This window comes from Condylura cristata, unplaced genomic scaffold, assembly GCF_000260355.1.
Source record: "Condylura cristata isolate star-nosed mole 26May11 unplaced genomic scaffold, ConCri1.0 scaffold00018, whole genome shotgun sequence".
In the NCBI taxonomy this organism is placed as follows: domain Eukaryota; kingdom Metazoa; phylum Chordata; class Mammalia; order Eulipotyphla; family Talpidae; genus Condylura; species Condylura cristata.
Genome location: NW_004567119.1, coordinates 8863153 through 8885467, shown reverse-complemented (window position 1 = coordinate 8885467; position 22315 = coordinate 8863153). Strand labels below are relative to the sequence as shown.

The window sequence follows — 22315 nt, the reverse complement described above, 5'->3', positions numbered from 1 at the left end:
GGCTTTCTTAATAAATACCCTCCCTTTCTTCATAGTCAAATATTGTGATTGTGAAGACCAGCGGGGAAGGAGCCAGTTATGTTGTCATAACTTCCCTGCGTTTTTACCCCCAAATGTACCGAACACCAGGTAGCTGTCCATAGATATTTCCTATCATTGGTATCTTTAAGGATGGTGATTTTTCTGCAACAGATAATGTCTTGTGAAGGCTAACCCACATCTAACAGATGTTTTAAATAGTTTTATTGCTGTGTGAAATTATAAAACACACACTCAGCCTAGTGATTAATATAGACAGTAAGTAGAAGTTCTCTGCAGTAATGGGAGGGAGTAAGAATGGATTAAGAGTCAGTCAAGATGCTGACCACTTTATTTACTGATTAAAAGGTAATGATTGACATTTTGACAGAGAAGCTCTTCAAAGCTGAAGTAGCTGAGCTAGTAAAAATGACTGCTTCAGAATGTGCCGCCTTGTCATTTTGAAAAAAAAGAAAGCAAACCTGTCAACAATGACATAAAAGTGGTCATTGAGCAGGTCCTGAGAATAAGAACCCCCAAAGCATAATTGGCATTCCTCAGTGCCTTGTACTGTGCTTGGAGAGCACAGTAATGTGAAATGATGTTTAAGTAGTGATGGGGATAAGCAATTACTGTTTGGTGTCATTCTGTGCATGTTAACGCATTTACACAGGAAGGCTCTTCATGTTTGAAAAGCACATCTCTGGTCACCTGGCCACGAGCGGTCATGGGGCCCCTGGCCAGCCTCTCTGTGAGGTGTCCAGGTGATGGCACAGTGAGGCTGTGAGAAGGCCAGGTCCAAGTTTGTTTACATGGACTTAACGCTGTATGAAAGAAGGGCCTTAGCACAGGCCAGAGGAGTCCTGGGGTCAGTGGCGGCCCACGTCTGAGTTCTTTCTCTTGGCTTGGGAACGGCTTCAGCAGCGTCTTGACTTCTACCTCTCGAAGCAGCTGTTGGCCCTCAGTGTGGCTTCCTGTGGCCAGGCCCTCTGTGTGGACTCTGTTGTTAGCTCCCTGGACTCAGACTCTGAAAGTCTAAATCTGACTTTACTGTGAAGATTTCTGGTCACCTCAGTTTCTCATCTGGGACTGACCGTTGGGCAGGCCTGGCCAATCTCTCAAAGCTCTTGTAACAGACACTCAGAGAACTTCATCCCCGAGGTCAGATTTCTGTTGTTGCTCAGGTGTCCATCCACCCTGGCCTGTCACTGTGTCCCTGGAGTGACTTCTCCAGCCACTGCTAAGGAAACAAATTTTTATGAACAATTAAAACCTTTTTTTTTTTTTAATTCTCCAGGACTTCTTTCAACCTAAAGTTGTCTTAATCAAGCCATCTTCAAACCCAGGCATTTGTAAAATTAGACTCATTCACCAGTAAAATATTCAAGCAGTTTCATCATTATTTCCTATAAAAATGGAAGGCAGTTTATGTTAGTTGCAAAGAACCATTTGCTCACTTTTTTTAAATTTTAAAGCAAAAGTTTAAAGCCCATGGAGAAAAAAACAATTTCCCATTCTGTACATACCCATATTTTTTTAAATAAATTAATGTTGAGTCAGATTAAACTAAGTTCAAGTTCGCAGAATAGTAACAAATTATAAATAGGTGATCATATGTTTTAAACTTGAGTTAGCATTAGGCCCCAACACTGTTTAAGTTTCGGGAATACAATTCACATCTTGACAATTGTCACACCATGCATTCACCCAAGACCCAATTACTATCCCCCACCATCCACACCCCCCTCTACCCAGCTTCGCATCTGGTCAGCACTGTTCTGTGATCAGAATCCAAGGATTAGTTTTTGTTTGCATTTTGTTTATTCTTTATGTTCCACCCCATCAGGCCAGTGCTCTGATGTCTCACTGTGTATGGGATTCATTTGTCAAGTCTGTCTTAAATACGCTGTCCCCCACCCCAAGTCTGTTCCTGGAGACCCCCGGGCAGTGAGTCTCATTGGCACTGGGGCAGCTTCTGTGAGTCACGAGACCAGGCCCCAGAACCCACTGCTCCCAGGGCCACTGCGACACTGTTAGCATTTTTCTTAGGATGGCAAAGCCCTTTGGTTAACTATTTCAAACCTTTTATTTTTTTCCTACTTTATGTTGTTATAGTTCTCATTTAAATCAGCAAGTGGCATTTAGTAAATGTTTCTTCATAGGCTCTCCCTGGTGGTACAGAGGGTTAAGGCACAGCACTAAGAAGCTAAAGCCACATCAGCACGAGTTCAGTCCCTGCCCCGGAGGTGACCACATGGCACGACAGACCTCCCCTGACACACCCGCTGCTGCCCTCAGCAGTGTACTTCGTCCATCTGCCTGTTCTGCTCCCCCCTCTGTCTCTGATGAATCCTCTCACTGCCCCTGTGCCTCTTGCCTGTACCCCAGTTCTGTATGCTTAAATAAATAAATCTTTAAAAAAAAATTCTTCATAGGGCGAAGCCCTCCAAAAATGGCATTTAAGCATTTAAGTTCCTATATTTACATTTTTCTCACCAACCTGCAAGTTTTTTAAAGAGTCACGTTAGGTTAGAGTCTGCTGATTTCAAAAATTTCTTTACCTAACTAAACAATAACTTTAAGTTTTGATAAGCTGTACACTTAAGTACTCTAAGTATTTAGAGTGTACAAGCTCAAAGATTGAAGTGAGGTCCATCTTCCTCAGGGAAGACAAATACACCGTGACCGTACAGTTCTGTGTGGAAAGCCAGCAGCTGGGGAGGAGACAGCAGGCGGGGAGCCGCCGCCTCTCCTCTCTTGCCAGCAGCTGGTGGTTAGGAGGAAATGTCTGTGTATGGTCCAAGGCGCCAAGCAGGTCCTCTCTCCTCCATTCTCTTTGTTCTTCAGAACAACCTCTTCACCTACATGTCCCTCCATGGTGAGCAGAGTTGTTTGGGGCATATTAAACTTTATCAAGTAATATTAGCGGGGACACTACTGTGGCTTTCCAGTTGCTTTGTGCTTTAAGAAAAGTTCTTATCTAAGTTCTTTGGATATCATACTTGGGTTGGTTCAATGCATGACTTTAAAAAGCTTAGCTTTACTCAGTTTATGTACTCTAATACTCACTAACTCCCTGATCCCAAACAGACCTTTCCACTGAGTGGGCCAGGTTTTCTCAAAATGTTGGATTTATTTTCTTGCCTAATAAACAAAATCTGAAGGCTTCCCTGACGTTATAGAAAATTCAAGGTAAATGGAATCCTGTGATAGAGTTGAACTGAAAAACTGTCTGTCTTTGACTCTTCCCCCTTCTCCTTTCTTCCTCTACCTGCTGCCTGCTCCTTGGAAGGTCCTGAGCCATGACTTGTCCTGCCACGATGTCACTGTCTCTGTGCACAGTCAGCTATGCTTCCTGCCCTCACTCCTTCTGGGCCCAGTGCTGTGGGGCAGTTTCTACCCCCACATCAACCCTGCTGCGGCAACTTGTGCCTCAGTGTCCAGTATAATAAAGGCATCTCTTTTGCACTGGGACAGGGAAGGTCAAGAGGGGGCCACTTGTACTTCCCTGTACTCCTCTGTGTATGAGTTATCTGTTGCTGCTCTAACAAGGATCATAAGCTTAAAACCACACACACATTTTATCTTAGAGTTCCAGAGGTCAGAAGTCCATGGGTCTCACTGAGGGTGAACAAGTCACTTCCCTTTCTAGAAGCTCAAAGAACATGTTTTCCATCTCTTGCATGTTGCCTGCATCCCTTGGCTTATGACCCTCTTCCCTCTTCAAAGTCCTATTAAGTGTGTTATGCCAACTGCTTCTAGTACCACATTCGCTTTTCTGCCTTTTCTGTCTGTTCTTCAAATCCTGTCTCTATCTTTTATATCAGGAAGCCCCTTATGATTATATTGGACTCAACAATTCTGGATAACATATCCTATTTTGAAATCCTTCATTTAGTTAAATCTGAAGAGTGCTTTTTGTCTGTAAGATGTGTTCACAGGTTCTGGGGATTAAGAGATAAGTTGTAGAGGCATCACTATTTTGCCCATCATAGTAGGTGATGTTGAACCTTTTCCAACAGGACAGTTACCACTCTGAACGCTGTCCTGCTTTGACTCTACATACCCATGTCATCCCCTTCCCTCCTAACTCACCTCTCCCCATTCTGGCTTCTTCATAGCCTTCCAGTTGGGCCTTATCCATAGAGCCCTAAATCTTCATCTTTCTTTCTTTCCTATGCTCATAAACCTCTATTGACCTTTTGACCAAAAAAACTCACTACACCCACATTAAATGTACCCCTCACAGATTACGGTGGAAAAGTGTTCACTCTCTTTTAGATAATTCTAAAATGTTATGTATACAGAAAATGTATCAAGACCTCACCTTTAAAGCACTTTTCCACTTCCTTAGATGCAGTTAGTTAGTACCTCATGTGTTAGTGTAGCGTTCATCCGATTTTCCTTTAGTTATTTGTTTATAGGTATTTGTTAAATAGAAATACTTATAGCCTTTGAACTTCTCAAGAACAAGGCTGTTCTTTTGTCGTTCTATCCAGAACACTTAGCACAAGTAGATACTTAATACAGTAACAGACTATGGAATCAGTGAGTGGAATGGATGAGCAAATAGTAACCTTTGTTCATATATTACTAAGTCAGCTTAGCAAAAATTGGACATTTGGTTATATAATTATTAAAGGCACAGTAACATCATAAAACCACTTTCATAACAGATATGATTGGTGGTGTTTTATTTTTATTTTTTCAAAAGATTTATTTACTTATGCCTACAAGAACTGGGGTACAGGCCAGAGATGGGGGGCTGGGGGGTTCACCAGAGACAGAGTGGGGAGCAAAATAGGTAGTTGTACTGAAATACACTGCTGAGGGCAGCAGCGGGTGTGTCAGGGGAGGTCTGTCGTGCCATGTGGGTCACCTCCCTGACCGGAAATCGAACTCATGCTGCAGTAGCTGCAGAGAGCTTCATAGTGCTGCGTATTAACCTGTTGCACCACCAGGGAGGGCCCGATGGGTTGTATTTCAACAAAAGTCTGATTCAATGTTATTTGTCCCATCCCTGCACCAGGAAGCTGCCGTTGCCAATAAACACAAAAGCACGTGAATTTTATAGCGAATGATCTAATGCGGTAACCTCTTAAATATTTGCATATTTCTTAATTCCATGGTAAGGATTATTAGGTAAGCTTTGAGCTTCTCAATTTTATTTAACCCCAGTTTGGGGTACTAGCACAGGGGGATGGCATTTCAGACAGCCGCTGGTGCTGTTGAGGGAATGCTAACCCTGATCTGATGGCTTCTAGTGAAGCGTTAAGTTCAGGGTCAAGTACATTAGGATATCAACCTGGACAGAGTTGCAGTGCATTTGGGCACGCAAACATGGGCTCAGGGTCTCTGTCCAGCTGGGTGAAGTCCTTGGAAAGACAGGTTCTTCTCCCACATGAAACCAGCACCTGTCCTTCACCTTGACCTTGGATTAAATTGCCTTGGAGACTGTGGGTTGTACAGATTTAAAAAATGTAAATGTATAAAGAAGAGCTTATGGAAACAAAAGACAACCAAGAAGTAAGGCAAACTCGAGATTAGTTGGTGCAGATAAAGATTTATTGAGAGTCTGAGTGGACAAAATTCCAAAGGTCACATTAAATCTGTAAAACCCACATCTCGAAGGCAATTTAATCCAAGGTCAAGGTGAAGGACAGGTGCCGGTTTCAGGTGGGAGAAGAACCTGTCTTTCCAAGGACTTCACCCAGCTGGACAGAGACCCTGAGCCCATGTTTGCGTGCCTAGCTGAGCAGAGCAGAAGCAAGCAATGCTGTGTTCATGGCACAAGGGCAGGTTTCCAGTGCAACCCCAGGAAGCTGAGAAGTCTCCCGTTGAGAACGGAGGCGCTAGAAAGCCCTTCCTTTATGAGAAAGCCGCACTGGCGCACCTGGCGAGGTCAGCACGCTGATGCTGGCGTCACTGACCAGGCTCTACCTGGGCGTCCCTCCCCTGGGAGCCGTGTGCAGTGGGACAAGTCAGCTGCAGGGGGCAGGGCAGGGCTGCTGTCCACGGGGTGGGCCAACGGGCGCAACTTGGAAGAGGGGAACAGTCTATTAAACGAGGGGTGTGGACCTGTTAACGGTCCCTGTGGTTGGTGTTCGCTGCCTCCCAAGGAGCCCAAGGCCCACACCCAGCCGAAGGAAGGATCTGTTTGGGGGAGGTTTGGTTTCATCCCCAGAACAAACACTCTTTTCTAATGAATGGGTAGGAAGGAAGCTCATTGTAGAAATCCCAGCTTGAAATTTAGTACGAGAAGGAATGTTGAAATCGTTCAGTCATTACTCATCTTTTTATGAGTGTAAGAGCACACAGGAAGTCCTCTTGTCAGTCGGTGTCCTCGCCTCAGGGTGTGGCGGGCGGACGCCGCTGTGTGAACTGGACACCGTCGGTCGGATTGCACTAAATCGCTGGAGCATCACGAGGGTGCTGGGGCCTGCTGGTGTTGCTTGTGAATTATGTTTGCAGCTAACAGGTGTGGATTTTCAGAAAACTAGGTATGAGTTTTAATTCTATGAATACGTTCTAATCTTATAGCACCAGTGATTTACAGTAAGAATTTTCATGGAATTCGCCTTTCTAGAAAACAGCAGAAAAAACTTCACTGTCCCTCAACAGGAGTGCCAGCTCTCAGCCGCAGCCATTTGTTAACATGGGAAGAAGCGCCACATATTAAGATGTCTTTTCAGCTATCAGAAATGGGCATTTTTGTGTGAAAGAGGCCACATTCTGAAAGATGAAAATGAATTTTTTTTTTTAAAGATTTATTTGTGCATACAGAACTGGGGTACAGGTCAGAGACGCGGACGGCGAGAGGATCCACCAGAGACAGAGTGGGGAGCAGAACAGGCAGATGGATGAAGTACACTGCTGAGGGGAGCAGTGGGCGGGTCAGGAGAGGTCTGCCGCACCATGTGGTCACCTCCGGGGCAGGCGGGAATCAAACTCATGCGGAAGCGGCTCTAGATTCTCAGCGCTGTGCTTCAACCCGCTGCGCCACCAGGGAGGGCCAAAAATGAATTTTTTAAATCATACTTAGCTCGCTTTCTAATTTGACTGTTGTGCTCAAGGAAATTAACTTGAAGGGCTCAGTGGACTAGCCTGCTTTGTTTCAGTTCTTGTTGTGTTTTATGTAGCCCAAGGATTTCATTATATTTCTAGCTTGCTGTTCTTTGTTTTTAACAAGTGGCTCGGGGTAGACAAATGGATTCTTCAGACAAGGACTGTGATATCTTCAGGAAGGACACTGGGCAGAATCTGAAAATACTTTTGGTGCCGCGCGTGGGGAGATGCTGTGGCATGTAGGGTGTGGCCAGACGTCCTGTACTGTTCAGGCTGAGGCCCGGCAACAAAGAATCAGGCAGCAGAAATGTCAGTAATGAAGGGTTGACACCCTGGCTTAGCCCCTACCTATGGCCATCTGTCCTTCCTCCTGCCCTCCCTGCCCTCTTTAAAAAACCTCTCTCCCTAAGTTCTCAGCCAGCTCAGAACCTTTTGGCTGGTAGTCCAGAATTTCTTAAAAATGAAGACTCTTACTCAGCACTTGTAGATACCCTGACTTGAGATTCTACCACTTGGGGGCCTGCCCCCAAGAAGTTCTAAGGCTGATAATGCTTGGACCAGAGTTTGAGAAATGGAAGGATGATCACTGTTTGCCTAGGCTCTGGCCCTGGGCTTTTCATTGTTCAGCCTTTATTAGTTGAACATCTCAATTTTAACTTGTTACTTTTAGCAGTTCCTTAAAATACGCACAGCTTGTAATATTTATACTGTGAGAAATAAGTAAATTAAAATGTACTTATGGACAAATATGATATATGTGATGTGTAATGAATTAGTTCTTATATGAATAGGTTGCCCATATTTTAGTGTATCTGGGTAGTATAGCTCAGTTTCTTCCTAAATTTTACAATTGCCTCTCTTCCCCACTTTGAACATACTACAGCATTTATCTTCTCAGTAAGAGGCTGGTTGATCTTGACTCCTTGAAAATACAAGATGAAAGTTTGCTTTTTAACCATGTAAAAAAACCATGTAAAAAAAAGTCTTTTTTGTTTGTTTGTTTTAAATCATGAACAATAGCAACTAATAACAATGAGGATAATACACGTGAGTGATTTTTTAGCCAAACTGACATGTGTGAAACATTACCGAGATTGACTCTCAGAGATGCTAGTTTATGCCAGGGACTTGACTTGTGCCATGAAGACACCAGGGTGGGAGCTATGTGAGAACAGCCCCTAAAGGACTGCTTGGCATATACGAACATTCCAGGCACCTCTCGTCACCTCGTGCCCCATCCTATGTGTTACAATGTACTGGATACAATTCACAGGACTTCAGCAGTCTGGCCTAGGGCAGTTACTGAGTGTCTTCTTGAAATGTATAATCAGAATGCCCTATGGCAGTGATTGGGGCCTTTATAAAGGCATACCTTCTAGTACATCACTGCCAATATAGATGCAGGCTTCCACACAGCTGCCACAGCTCCATAGTCACATAAAGCTGTTAACCTGCTAACCCCTTGCCTGCCACATGGTGGGTACCTTTGTTCCCCGACTTTGATCCCTTCTCATGATTGTCATGAAGAAACTTTTTGAGAAGGCTAGAATTCCATCTGATGGCTTTGTGTTAAAGCAGATAAGCATAGTGAAGTGGTTGTCAGATTGCCTGGGGAGAGGTCTTTAGCCTCTGTACCTCATAATTTCCAACACATTCTACCCATAAATACAACTGTCTCATGGAAAGCCTGAGTGTTTTCCTATGTTTCTCTGCACTGCTCCAACGTAGAAATTCTGATGCTGACACTACTTATTGAGCAGTGCACATCGGGTGATGAGGCAGAGAATACATGCCAGCTCTGCCAGCTGAAGTCATGGACAAGCCACTTCACCTTTCTGCAATGATATTTCCTCTGATTTAAAATGAGGAGGCTAACCTGGCTACGTTGGGAGGTCTCCCTTCTGATCATCATAGTGCTCACAGTCAAAGTGCTGCATTGATGGAGGTCATGGAGGCAGATAATGTCAACTTCTCTCTGCATCTTTATGTCTCCCCCAGTAATTCACCAAGGGAAGGACATTTCCAATAACACTTCTCCCCCTAAAGATAAGGAGCCCATGCTGGTAGGTCTAAACCATGCTGGTTGGGCCTCTTTCCTTGATTCCTTCTCTGAAGTTTATGTCTGTGAAGGGAGTGGGGTGAAGCTTCCTTTTGTCGTCTCCCTTCTTCATCTCCTCTCGGCCCTCTCAAGGTCAGACAAGGTAAGGCTGCCAGCCTCCTGCTACTGCACTTGGTCAACTGCCTCTTGGGGCACCAGCCTGCCTTGGTTACCAGAGTAAGCCTGGGTTAGGCCTTGGTGAACGTAGATTGCTTGGTAGACTCACTTGGCTCTTTGGGATGAAACCTGACCTCCTCTGTATTTCCTTAAAAAGTGTGTTAACTTTTCTTTGGGGACATGGAATAAGAAACCATGACTTTATAACTAATAAATCAGGAAAATCCATGAAAATTTTGTTAGAGAATAGTGGCACCCATCGTCACATTGAGAAATCAAACAGCTATAGATCGCTTGCAAGGTGTGTTCATTTTATTTGTATTTTTATTTGTACTTTCATCTGCTTTGTCCAGTAAACACATAGTTCACACCCACTGTGTGCCCTAGTCAAATGCTTAGACAAGGGTGAGCCCCGCCAGACTCCGCATCCAAGCACATGCACCAGGGCAGGACAGTATGGAGCTGCGTGCGCTCCTGGCCTTGGTGATCTCGGGTCCTGCCTGTGTGTGTGTGTGGGGGGGGGGGGGATGTATTTGAATCTAAGAGAATTTCTAATCTGTGAGCCCAAAGAAAATACCAGTAAAGGACAGAAACTCTCTGAAAGAAAACTTGGAGGCTGGAATCATCCCCCTTCAGTTGTGGAATTTAAAAGTTACTGTGGGGATTAAAAGTTGTACTTTATATTGTCTGTGGCTTAAACCAAATGGTCCATTTGGAAATCACAGCATGAAAGCACCCGCCACCCATGTCAGCGGTGAAGAATGGGCCCCAGCAAAGCTTCTTGTCAGTGGTGGCAGCCAGGGCCCCTCTGACAATCGGAAACTCACCTGTGGTTTCTGGCACGTCTGGCACCACCCTCCTCAGAGCGGTGCCACCGTGTCACCATCACAATGCACAGCTCGCTGGAGTGAGGGAAGCCTGTCTTGGGAACATAAACAGAATTAGTGTAGGGAAATGGTGAGCAGCTGGCTTTGTTTAATGTCCTTGTGGTAAATGTGGTCTTGCTTTAAAAATAACTACCAGCGACTGAAATAGAAATTGCGACCCCAAAAGAAATGCTTTCGAGGTGGCCCTGTGACTGTTCCTGAGCTTCAGAAACCCTCCTTGGGGCAGCTCGTCAGCACAGCTCTGACGGAAAAGGGCTGCGTTGTTTCCTTCTGCGCCTGTGGTTCCATCTCAGTCCTGAAAGAAAAATACGGATTAGAAGGAATCGCTGAAAATAACAAACGTGTAAGGTTTCTTCTCCAAAAAGTTTCTTTTTGATGTGAAACATTTTTATCATGTTCATGAAGAACTTTTATAAATTCTCTCCTGGACTTTTTTTTTTATGGCATTGAGTGAATTTTGAAGAATATTTTTGAAACTTAAAGGGAAATCATATTCTTTTAAAGATGCTTTTGTTCAGCCTGCTGGGCTGCCCTGGGTTTTGAGAGTCACCAGAGCTCTGGAATTTACACTGTGGCAGAAAACCAAGTGAAAAAATAGCCGCGAATCATCTCCACAGGCCGCTTCACCGCCATGGTCCTGCTCACCACCAGCCGGCCAGGAGGCTGTTCGTTCGCAGGACCAGCAAATACAAGGCCTCTTCAAAGCACCTCAAGATGCTCCACTGCTAACCTCGAGTGTGGAGAGGAGCCAAAATGAAAACATGGGGAGCAAAGGCAAGAGAATCACTTATTCAAAAAAAAAAAAAAAAAAAAAAGCCATTTGGTTTGGCTCAGCATTATCTGGGAGTTTCCAGACCAACTGAGCCTGTGTCCTGAAGAGATCCCAGCCTAGAAAAATAATTTTTTTTTCAAGCACATGTATCCTTGGCTACTATTAATTCTGAATTTAGACTCATTCTGATAATGTCAGCGGAATAAAATGTAGAGTAATATTTATCTAAAATGCATAAGAGCTATAAACGTGGACATTTGTTTTCCTTTTCCTCAGGCCTGTTTCGTTCTCCCCTCCCCCACTTTTGAGTGACATCCTGTTAACTCATTAACATGTAGTTGTTCTACACAGTTGCTTTCATATTAGTGTTAGCTCGTAATGGAAGATTTTTTAAAATTCTGCTTGGCTGCTTTGTCTTGTGATGTAAAATGTCCTTCATACGAGAGCGATAGCCCTCAGAAACACCTGGTATTTCTGTGTTATACCAAGTGTGGAAAGTTTTTTTGTATGAACTCAAAAGATTACTATTTTATATTTGATTAGCTACCTCACCAGTTCTTTACCTTACTAAGCAATTTTAAGAAATTTTAAGCATTCAGTTACTGTCTCCACACCGGCAGTCACAGCTCAAACCGAGTGAGTGCACTTCTCACATAAATAGAGCATTCCTTATAATTTGATTCAAATTAAGGTGATATTATATAAAATATGCTGCTGAATGATAGTCTGAAAAAAATTCTAACTGTGATGATGTCACACAGTAATTATTTCATGGAAAGAATATGGAGCTAAGAGGCAATCTTCATTTTAATTTCTTATAGCACTAATCATAAAACCTTTTTCTGAAATTGAATCTAGACAACCTCCTTAATTGCTTTAGAATTCTTGAATATTCCAAATTGGTAGGCACTAGGCACAATTAAAGGGGCCAAGACGTGGAGATAATTGCAGCAGATGCCAAGAGGATGGTTAAAATAGGCCTAAGCCTCAGGGTGCAGGACCGATGAGTGAGTGAGATGTGTGTGTGTCCACACATACAGGAAATGGAATATCATACAGCTCTGAAAAGGAGAGGAACTTTGCCATTGGCAGCCACATGGAGGGTACTGGTAATGCTAAGCAGGGTGTCAGCAGAATGGCAATGCTAGACGGTGTCACAGCCATGTGGGGATTGAGGAAATTAAGCAGGGTCTAACAGAATCCAGCCAGCGAGAAGCCCTGGAAACCTGAGTGTGGAATCTGGGCTGGCGGTCGAGGGAAGGAGGGTGGAGAACAAAGTATGGGAGCTGCTCAGTGGTGGATGCTGATGCCTGGGTGGTGGGCAGGGTGTGTAGCGCTCGTCTGAAATGTGACCTTTCACTTCTAAGTCGGCGTTACCGTAATTTTAAAAAAAAAGAACAGGACTGAAAAGCGATGCGCAAACAAACAAACATTCATACACTATCGTTTAAAATTTGGCAGCTGCTTTACCGGATCGCCTGAAGTTTACAATGAAAAATGCCATTGCCCACACAAGATACCGGCTTCATGGCTCTGTTGGGCAAACCCATGTGGAGCTGCAGGGTGCTGCTTGAGCAGCTCCTGCCCAGACTCGCCAGTTTGCAGAGTTCACGGGACCCTTCCTGTGCCTGCTGTAGGCGCTGACCAGTTCTTTTTAGCCCGAGCCTGCCGAGGGTCGCGGAGGATCTGGGAAGGCCCAGAAATTTTGCCGGCGCTGTCTTCTTTTCCCAGGTCACTGCCTTTTGCCTCCTTCTCATTCCTTGTTGACCCCCTTGACCTTGTTAGAACAGTAATGTTTCTTCATCAAGCATTCATAATGAGGCTATTTACTTGCATTCCCAATGAGATGGTGCTTCGTGCAATAAATTCTCTGCTCAAGCACAGGTGAGCAGAGCGGCCCTGGCAGCTGTTCCACCATCACCTTTGTAACCGAGGGAGGGACCTTCCGCTGGGTGACCACAGCTCACACAGTGCCCTTTCTCATTCGTGCGTATCCCAAAACTTGTCTTGCATGTACTTATCGACCTGGAGCAAATCATAGTTACTGCCCATAAGAAGTTAGAAAGCAGCTATTTTCTAAAGAATGCTCATTAGATTGTCCAAAGAACTTCATCTCACCCAAAGAACCCAACCCTCAGTTGCCACGGAGCTTAGGAACCTCCCTTTTAATCACAAGTGGTAAGTGCTTCCTCCAGTAAATTCTGTGTTTTGTACAGAGGGGCAGGTTTGATTTCTGCCTCCTTTGACTTCACCTCCCATCAGCAGAGAGGTGTCAAAACAAGAAGCAAAAGCAAAATCCAGGGTTGTCTGCCCAAACAGCATCCCCAGGGCAAGGAAGCCGACTGCTTAGTGCAGGGGTGAGGAGAGTCAACGGTGTGGGTGTTGGGCCAGGGGGTAGTAAGTGTCCACTGACAACGTGTCTCTCCCATGGACTGGCCCGTGGTATCACCTTGCTGATTCAGTAGAAAAGCCGCCCGGGCTGCAGGTTCTTTTCAGCAGAAAAGATGCCACCTGCGAATGTCTGCTCCGTGTCCCCTGCTGCTGCACTCGTTACCCCTAACTCTGCCACCTTCGCTGTGCACCCTCCTGATGCCCCCGGCCAGACCCCCGCCTGTGCAGGGGTGGTGACTGCCACAGCTGCTGCAGGGCGGTGCTCAGGGGGCCTTTCTGGAAGGATAGTGAGAGGCGCCACCCTAGTCCCGAGGCTCAGATTCCCCATTGGTGGCAACACTTTATTATTACTGTTGTCCCACTTGAAAAATAATTTTATAGATCAACCCCCCCCCTTTTTTTGCTTCTTAGGATAATGCCATTTAATCACACTTTGCACTCTCTCTGCACAGGGGCAGGGGGGTGGAAGGTGATCGTTTTCCAGCAGACTTGCCTCCCCAAGGTGACCAGAGCAGAAAGCTGCCTCCTCCCCGGGCACTGCCGCTCCGCGTGGAAGCCGCAGGCTTCCAGGATGTGCCCGCGGGCAGGCCAAGTGGGGGACACGGCCAGTAACCTTCGAGTTCCTCCAGTGCTGCCTGGAGCCTTCCCACTGCTGCTGGTGCCCCTGAGCCAACGCGCCTCCCTCCCCAGCGAGGCTGAGCACCAAGTCCGATTCCTGACAGCCCCCAGCGGTGATCCCGCACGGGAGTCTGCAGTGTGGCCACCGAGACCAGTGCAGACCAGAACCGTCAAGGGCCTTCGCCTTCGAGGACATGCGTGTGCTTCTAGCCGGCGTAGGGGAGCAGCCACTGGGTGGGTGGGTGGGTGTGTGTGTGTGTGTGTGTAACAACACACAGCATAGCAGGTCAGTGTGGGTTCTGGGTCTGGGTGGACATGGTGACGGGGCCAGTCACAGCCTCAGCCCACCTAGTCATTCAGTGTTCTGAGGACAGATTTGGGGCAAATTCCAGCTTGTCGTGAGGCGCGCTGCCTGGCTGTGGTCCTCCCGGTCATCTGAGGTGCTCCCCGCCCCTCCCCAGGCTGGGGGCCCCCTCCCCTGATGAGCCACCCTGGGTGGGCCACAGCCACCGGCCCCCACCTCAGAGGCCTCGCGGAACGTGGCACAGGGGTAGGCCTCCCAGCTCTGCCCCTTCGCCCAGCCCCCCAAAGAGCTCCCTTTGTGTCCAGAATGGAGCAGAGCTTATGGTGAAAGTATTTTCAAAAGTGGGGTAGGGTGGGGTGAGCACCGGGGGAGGGTGGGAGGGAGCAGGGATCCCGGTGTGTCTTCCCTGAGATCAGTGTTTGCTTTGAGCATGTTTTAGAAAAATATTTCTAAAATTATCTCATTGCATACTTACAATTACGAGGACTTTATGCCTGTTTTCTAACCAAACCTGGACTGGAGAAGCTCTTTGCAGATGACGGGGCTGGATGGCACAGGGAGTCTCACGTGAGACCACCTCAAGGCGTCCACGAGTGTAGTCACGTGCGCCGCCCGGGCCCCTGCCCACCTCCCACACTGCAGAGTCCCGGGGTGACGGGTGCGTGCAGGTGACGCATTCCGGTCTCTCCCAAAACACATTCCAGGATGCTCGCCGGAAACTGTCCCGAGGTCGACACCAGCCCCCTTCTTTGGCCCCTTAAGCCCTTTCTGTCTTGCTCTGACCTGAGTGGGAACAGACACCGGCTGCCCTCCACAGACTGGTCCACATGTGGTCAAGTCAGCACTGGTTTCCACATCCCTCAGCCTGCACCCTAGAAGCAGCCCCAATCTTCCAGAGCATTTCAGTCCCGGGCTCTGGGGCTGGGGGCCTGCGCCCTTCTGACGCTTCTTGGAGGAAGGTATCGGCACAGGCCAGGCAGGCTGGTGTTCCTTCCAATAAACCTACCGCCCATAGATGTGCCAGGGGACACCCCTGCCCCATGCCCCATTTTTTGCTCTTTAGAAGAGGTGCAGGAGAAGTCTGGGGATCAGAGTGGCTCAAGCCGACTGCCAATCAGCCAGGCAACGGTCTGTTATCTTAATGCAAAACTGGCTAAACTTCCGGCAGAGGAAAGTTCGGAAGCTTTCTCTATCAGGAGGGGCCGTGGCTTGCTGTAATCTACTATCTCTGGAGGCTCCTTCTTGGTTTAAACCCAGTCCTCGCCTGGCTGAAGATGGGGCCACCCCAATCATGCTCTGGTGCCCACATAATCCTGAGTCTGGTTGAATGTAAAAGGGGGAAATGGGAGGAGAAAATTATTGCTAGAGCTTAGAGGAGGAGAAAAGAGAATAAATACAGAAAATAATAACTCCTAAAAGGAGCCATGTCAGCGGTCTGTCAAGACCCTGCTTCTGGCTGTAACTCCTTCAACTCCTGTCCCAGCACAGTGTCAGTGCCTTTGGGGGCATTTTCTAGAGCCTTGTTGCCTCTGCAAAATCAGAGACCCCCATCTAGCCCCCTCAGGTTTCCTTTAGCCTCAGACCTGTCTTCTGTCTTCTGGTCTGAGGGTCTCTCCTTGACGGGCGTCAGGGCTGCTGGGCTTTGGTTTGCTCCCCACACAGGCAGGTGGCCCGGTCCACCTGGGTCCTCAGTGTTACCTGAATCACACCCACAGCAAGCCGGGCTGTGGTGGGCATTCAGACGAGGGCACCATGAGCCCCTGTAGAATGATACGACAGCGCCCTGCCCTTGGCTGACCTGGAAGTTACCGTGGCCAGCCAGAGACCCTCCTCCCTGTCCTGAATGCTGACCCAGCTTTATCAAGCTAGAGTCTCGTGTCTGGCTTCCGACTCTGTCTACATGATGAGTGGGTGTCCCTCCTCAGCTAAATCACTGATAATCGTATTGTGCAACAAATTATATTTAGTATAGGTATAACAGCACTGTGGATTCATGCATTAAAGCTCTATGGAGGGATCTGTTCATTCGGAATGAGGTTTTTTCCAGCTGTATTGGAGTGTGATTGACAGATTAAAGATGGTTTAAGGTATATGAAATGTCATTTGATTTAAGCAGACCTAGGTGCTTAATGATGATGCCCATGGTCAAGCGAATTCCCACAGTTGCCATTGCCTGTTGGGGGTGGAAGGGACGTGGACATGTCTTCTGAAGTGGCTCTAGGTTGCCTTTGAGGTTGCCTTACCATATTTCCTGTGCTAATTAAAGCAAGAATGGTTGTTAATTAAGTTTTCTAGGTTAATCATGAATGTTTAATGTTACTTTTAAAAATACTGTTTTCAAGTTCCTTAGCCAAGGGGTTTCTGGGGGTGTTTGTAAACAATGGGCTGCTCCCACTTGCTTGTTACCAATCGAAAAGCTAAGGACTTGCTCACCAGGCAGCACCCCCTGGACCCGGTTCACTTTCTGTGGGTGGCTGCCACAGCCACTTCTGAGTTTTTCTCTCAGGAAGAAATGCTTTAACCTGAAGAAAGATGGCGTCCTTCTTGTGGTTTCCTGACACACAGTACAAGGAGGCCCCCCCAACTCAGAGCTTCCCTCTTCTGGCAGTAAAAAGGCAAAAAGCCTGCCAGTGAAGAGGGTGAGGAAAACAGGCTTGTGCAGGGTGAGGGTGGGAAGAGAAATGGACTGTGAAAGGAAGAGGGTGGGGGCGGGGCTGCGCTCGTCCTGTGGGTTTGAACCAGTAATTACGTTTAGCCTGTGAACAGAAAAATATATGTTTTCATATAACCTCAATATATCCTCTCCAGTGTTTACTGCCAGGACCTAAAAGCTCAAGACCTGGCATGAAGCATTTCTAAAATGACAGAATTCTCACTCTGAATTTTTCCAGTGAAAGGTTGTGATTGAAAAATTCCATATTTCTCTAGGGAGCAGTTTTTTATTCCATGCCAAAAGAAAAGAAAAAAAAAAGTCTGATTACCCACTTCCAAGATTAAAGTCTTTAATGGAACATACTTGAGAAAGCCCATGACGGAAGCACCTCAGGAGCTGCTCCTTCCCGTTGTCCTGGGGGCTGCGGAACGTGCCTGCTGGTCCTCACTGTCCACTTCCTCAGGACATGAGCCAAGCCAGCGAGAGCCTCACCGTGCTGTGTGCCCAGGCCTTGTGACTGTGAGATGCCAGTGGGAGTTTTTGTGTTGTCTAGGCCCCCACTGGATTGGTCAGGGCGGAATCTTGGCCTCCCCCAGGCACAGCTCCTGGGGGATCCTGGAGGGGCTGTGCAATGAATGAGGACTGCTGGGAATTGAGGACTGGCCCCTAGGTCAGCCACCAGGCACTGCTAGCCACTCACAACCTCCAGGCAGAACAAATGAAGCTCCCCTGGATTTAAGTGAGACTGGGGGGGTGTGGGGGTGCATTTACAGACATAAATGCACCCTACCTAGCCCCCTCCCCACAACACACAGACACATAGCTGCTTTTGCTGGCAATGGAGAAATGAACTGTGGCTCGGCCACCTGGGAGCTCAGGCTCCCAAGCCCAGGGGCCAGTAACTCTACGGTCATTTAGTAGAACGGTAGGTAGGTGTTCAGATCCAACATTTATGTTCACGGTTGCTTGAGATAATGGAAACACGTTCATTAAACATTTGGGGCCAAAGAGTTTCCTGGGTAATGAGCAAGCATCTTAATCACACTCTTGCATTTGAAGCTTGTGCTATCTGGAAGCACAAAAATAATACAAATTAAGTAGATGGAAGGATTAGAGGAGAGTCTCCATATGTGGGGCTTAAGAGCCAGGGTCTGAGCCGTGGCTGGATTCAAAGCCAGGTCCTGGTGGGCACTAGCTCTGTGACCTTGACTTAGTCCTTCAGTGCTCTGCCTAGTGCTCTTCACTTTTAAAATGGGTAAGATTACCTCATCAGAGCACTGGAATGGTTCAAACACCAAAAAGCATTTTCAACTATGCTTGGCACCTAACTGCTTGGTAAACATGCCCATGTCGTTGAGATGTGGCACTGTGGGAGTATGAGTCCACCAGTGGACAGCACACGGTAGGAATGTTGAAAAGAATACTAAGGGCTGTTCAGAAATTTTACCTTGAAATCACGGAGATGTGTCTATATTACTTAAATAAAGTAAATTGATAGGTCATTTGAGGAGCAGAATAGTTCATTAAAAGTTAACAGCATTGAATTTATTCAAATTTGAAATTTATTCAAGACACACTTATTGGGTTACCTATCAGCTTCGTGGAAGTAATGTTATCGGAATACATTAGCCATTACTATGAACCTTCAGGAGCCCTAATTTTAGCATACAGCATATATTAGAGGAGCGCTATAAAATTTTCAAGCATGAAAAAGATTGCTTTGAGTCATAGGAGTGCAATTAATGATGTCCCTGTATTGTCCATACTTTAGAAAAAGATACCAAATAGACAGACTTGGCTAAAGAATTTATGCACTGAAAATATTTGAGATCTTCTAAGTAAATATGGCTCTTATTCACTTCAAGTATGTCCCACATATAGCTCCAAAATCCTAATGTTGAGTTAAATGTAACTGAAATGCCATGATAAACAATGTTGACAGCTGCTCAATTGATTACGCTACAGGCCACAGCCTGGTAAGTGCCAAAAAAAATATTAAGCATTCTTCATAATTTTTCATGGCTTTGACCTTAAATCAATGATGAGAATAAACACAGCACTACAGACCTAAGGCCTAATGCAAACATGAATTTTATAATTAATTTGCAAGCAAATACCACATTTAATAAAATTTGAAAATATCACCCTGGGCTGTTTCTAGTCAATCAAATGATGGCTATCATCAGCTATAGTTTTGTACAGGAGAAGAATGTTTTCGTGAATTGGAATAAGTTTTAAATGTTTGCAAAATTATAGGAAAGAATGAGAATAATGTGGAAGTAGTTCAGATGTCCATAATAATTTTAAAGTAGTTCAGATGTCCGTAATAATTTTAAAAATGGTTTCACTTTCCTTACCCGCTTAGCCCTCTGTGAAGGAGGACAAGGGATTCTTCCATGTCCCTTTGTCAGACGAGCCGCCTGAGGTTTACAGGACAGTTGATGTGACACACACAGATCCCGCACCTCCTTCCTCGGATGACCAGTTCATGCTCTTGAGGGTTTTTTCAGGCTCTTAAAGCATCACTCATCACCAGCATGTTGCATTATTGGCATCTTAGGTTCTCTTCTGCTGGTCTGGTTTTCTGAGCTACTTTGCCGATTATTTTTGCCATCATCACGCAGGCCTTCACCAGAAACCACCTCATGACTTCTGGATGCTCAGCTTCGGGTCAGGACCTCACAGCAGTTACCATTAACTGGCATAAACATGATGCAGCTATTTTTAATTCAGAATTATCGAAAACCAGATCATTGTGCCTCAACTTTTTCAAAAGGAGGCAGACTATACCAAAATGAAATTATTTGATGGAATGACTGAAAATGCATGCATTGTTGTGCTCATTTTAAACTCCTAGATGATAGGGATTATGGTCATTCATCTTGTAAGCCCAGTTTCAGTGTTTGAGGATGTGTGGCCGATGTGTGTCTCATGTCTGTCAGCTGTTGGCTTGTCTTTTATCGGCATCGGTGTTTCTGGGATGAACACGGTGAATGTCTGCGGTCTGACTGCAAACAAGTGCTTCTTTTAAAGTTCAAGTCCATTGTGTGGCATAGCCCCACTCTGTGCTGAGCTTGGTTCCGGAAATTTCCTCACATTTATTAGAGGAATAATAAATTCCTCTTCAACTGGTTTTAAATTTAAAACCTTCAAGAAAATAAACCCAATGAAGTACATTGTTACTACAGCTCGGAATTCATTTGGGCACTTCTGAACTCTCTTTTCTTTTGTCGTCCTTTCATTGAGTCAGCCATCTTTGCTCGCCCCCCTGAGCTGTCCCATCCCCCATTCTGTCATTTGCCATGATCAAGTTTAAGAGTCTTTGAGAGAAATGTGAAAGACAAGCAGATGCTGTTGAAATTAATACGTTTTTGGTTTAAAATGATCTTGGACTGATTTCTTGACCCTTCGGATCACAGGTTCCTCATTATAAAGTGAGAACCGTAATGTTACAGGGCACCCTAACGTGAACTGGACTGCCTGTCTGTAGGTCCTCACCTGTGTGCTTAAAATTCAGTTGTACACAAAAGAGTCAATAATGGGTTTATTTACAAAGGAGAAAAGAAAAGGTATGACCCAGGAAAAGAAGGAAAGAGAAAGAGATACAAGTTAACTAGAGCATCCTACCAGCTCCACTGACTTGGAACTCAATAGCACACTGAAAGTTCAAGAGCCAAGGGACCAGCCACCAGCCACTCAGTCCAGAGAGCACCCCATGGTCCAAAGAGCCATGCAGTCCAGAAAGCCATGTGGTCCAGAGAGAGTCGCATGTTTGAGAGAGAGCAAAAGTCTAAAAGGGCTCCCTATGTGTCCCAGAAAGTCCCAGAATGCCTGCTTAGCTCTGCCCTTGCGTCCTTGCATTCTCTCCTTGGTGTTGCTGGGAGTTGTAGTTTCCAGTCACTGGAGCAGGGGGTGGAATCCACAGAACTCTGCAGAATTCCTTCAGGACATCATTTCCCCCCTAACAGTAATAGTACCTACTCATAAATTTCTGGAATTGGTTGGCTTGTGTAAAGCCATGATGATGTGCCGGGTACTGACTGTTGACATAGGTAGAGGGAAAGGATGCTCTAACTATCCCGCAACAGTGTTTGATTGTATTTTACCTTATGTAAGATCCCAAACACATTTTTTTAAAGATTTATCTATTTATGCACACAGAACTGGGGTACAGGCCAGAGGTGCAGAGGCACTGAGAGGATTCACCAGAGACAGTAGGAAGCAGAATAGGCAGACTGACGAAGCACACTGCTGAGGGGAGCAGCACAGTCAGGAGAGGCCTGTCGCATCATGTGGTCACCTCCGGGGCAGGGATTGAACTCGCACCGGAGTGGCTTTAGCTCCTCAGTGCTGTGCCTTAACCCGCTGAGCCACCAGGGAGGGCCCCCAAACACAATTCTAACTCGCCCTTATTGCTCATGTATCTTTACAGCTCGGAAGTCAAAGAAGTTGGGAAAGTTGAAAGGGATTCACGAGGAACAGACGCAGCCACAGCAGCCCCCGCCCCCCCCCCCCCCCCCCCAGAGCCCCGAGGAAGGCACCACATATATTGCGCCCGCCAAGGAGCCCCCGGTGAACTCGGCGCTGGTGCCCCAGCTCTCAGCCATCTCCCGCGCGCTCACGCCGTCCCCTGCCATGATCCTGGAAACCATCGAGCCGGAGGTGGTGTATGCAGGCTACGACAGCTCGAAACCAGACACTGCTGAGAATCTGCTCTCCACGCTCAACCGCTTAGCGGGCAAACAGATGATTCAAGTCGTGAAGTGGGCAAAGGTACTTCCAGGTAGGACGGAGACCCTCCTCCACTGACCACCCTACCTGGACAGGTCAGGGCGACGCGGTCCACCTTGTCCAGGGCAGTTGGGGTTTGCTTTCTGCACAGTCCTAACTTTAAATTGGAAATGGAGACTAAGTGAATGGGTTGTGCAGGAACAACCCACTGAATCTGTTTCATTTCTCCAGAGGCATTTGGAGGGAGGCTTCTGTTGTTGGTTTAACAGACGTGTTTCTTTTGTTGATGATGACAATGAAAGTTTTCACTTGAGGTTTTAACTAAGGCGACATGACTTGTGAAAGCACAGACTCAACCCTTTATTAGCCCCCCATTACCAGGCCTCACTTAAGCATGAATCAGGTAGGCCCTGACGTGTTATATCCTCGGGGGATCCTGTATGAGAACCTGGCTCTTCTTTCTAAAAGCATCATCTCAGCCCTGGTACCCTTAACTTGTCCTCGAAATTCCTAGGTCCTCATATTGTAGGATTTTGTTACTATGGCCCCTGTTAATCTCTAGAAACAATACTCAGAACAGCTGTCTGTCTGTCCCTGTTCATTAACCCAGGGCAGTTCCGTAGGTCACCTCTGGGAGTGAAATGCTAGAACGAGGAAACAT

The 22315-nt window shown here is 46.3% G+C and overlaps 1 protein-coding gene across 1 annotated transcript in view; it reads left to right on the top strand.

Annotated features, from left to right (window-relative positions):
- NR3C2 (nuclear receptor subfamily 3, group C, member 2) overlaps positions 1 to 22315 on the top strand; it is a 282191-nt gene that overhangs the window by 211459 nt on the left and 48417 nt on the right. Inside the window, exon 5 of the mRNA XM_004685316.2 lies at positions 21356 to 21706. Coding sequence (XP_004685373.1) covers positions 21356 to 21706 — 351 coding nt within the window. The remainder of the gene's footprint in view (positions 1 to 21355; positions 21707 to 22315) is intronic.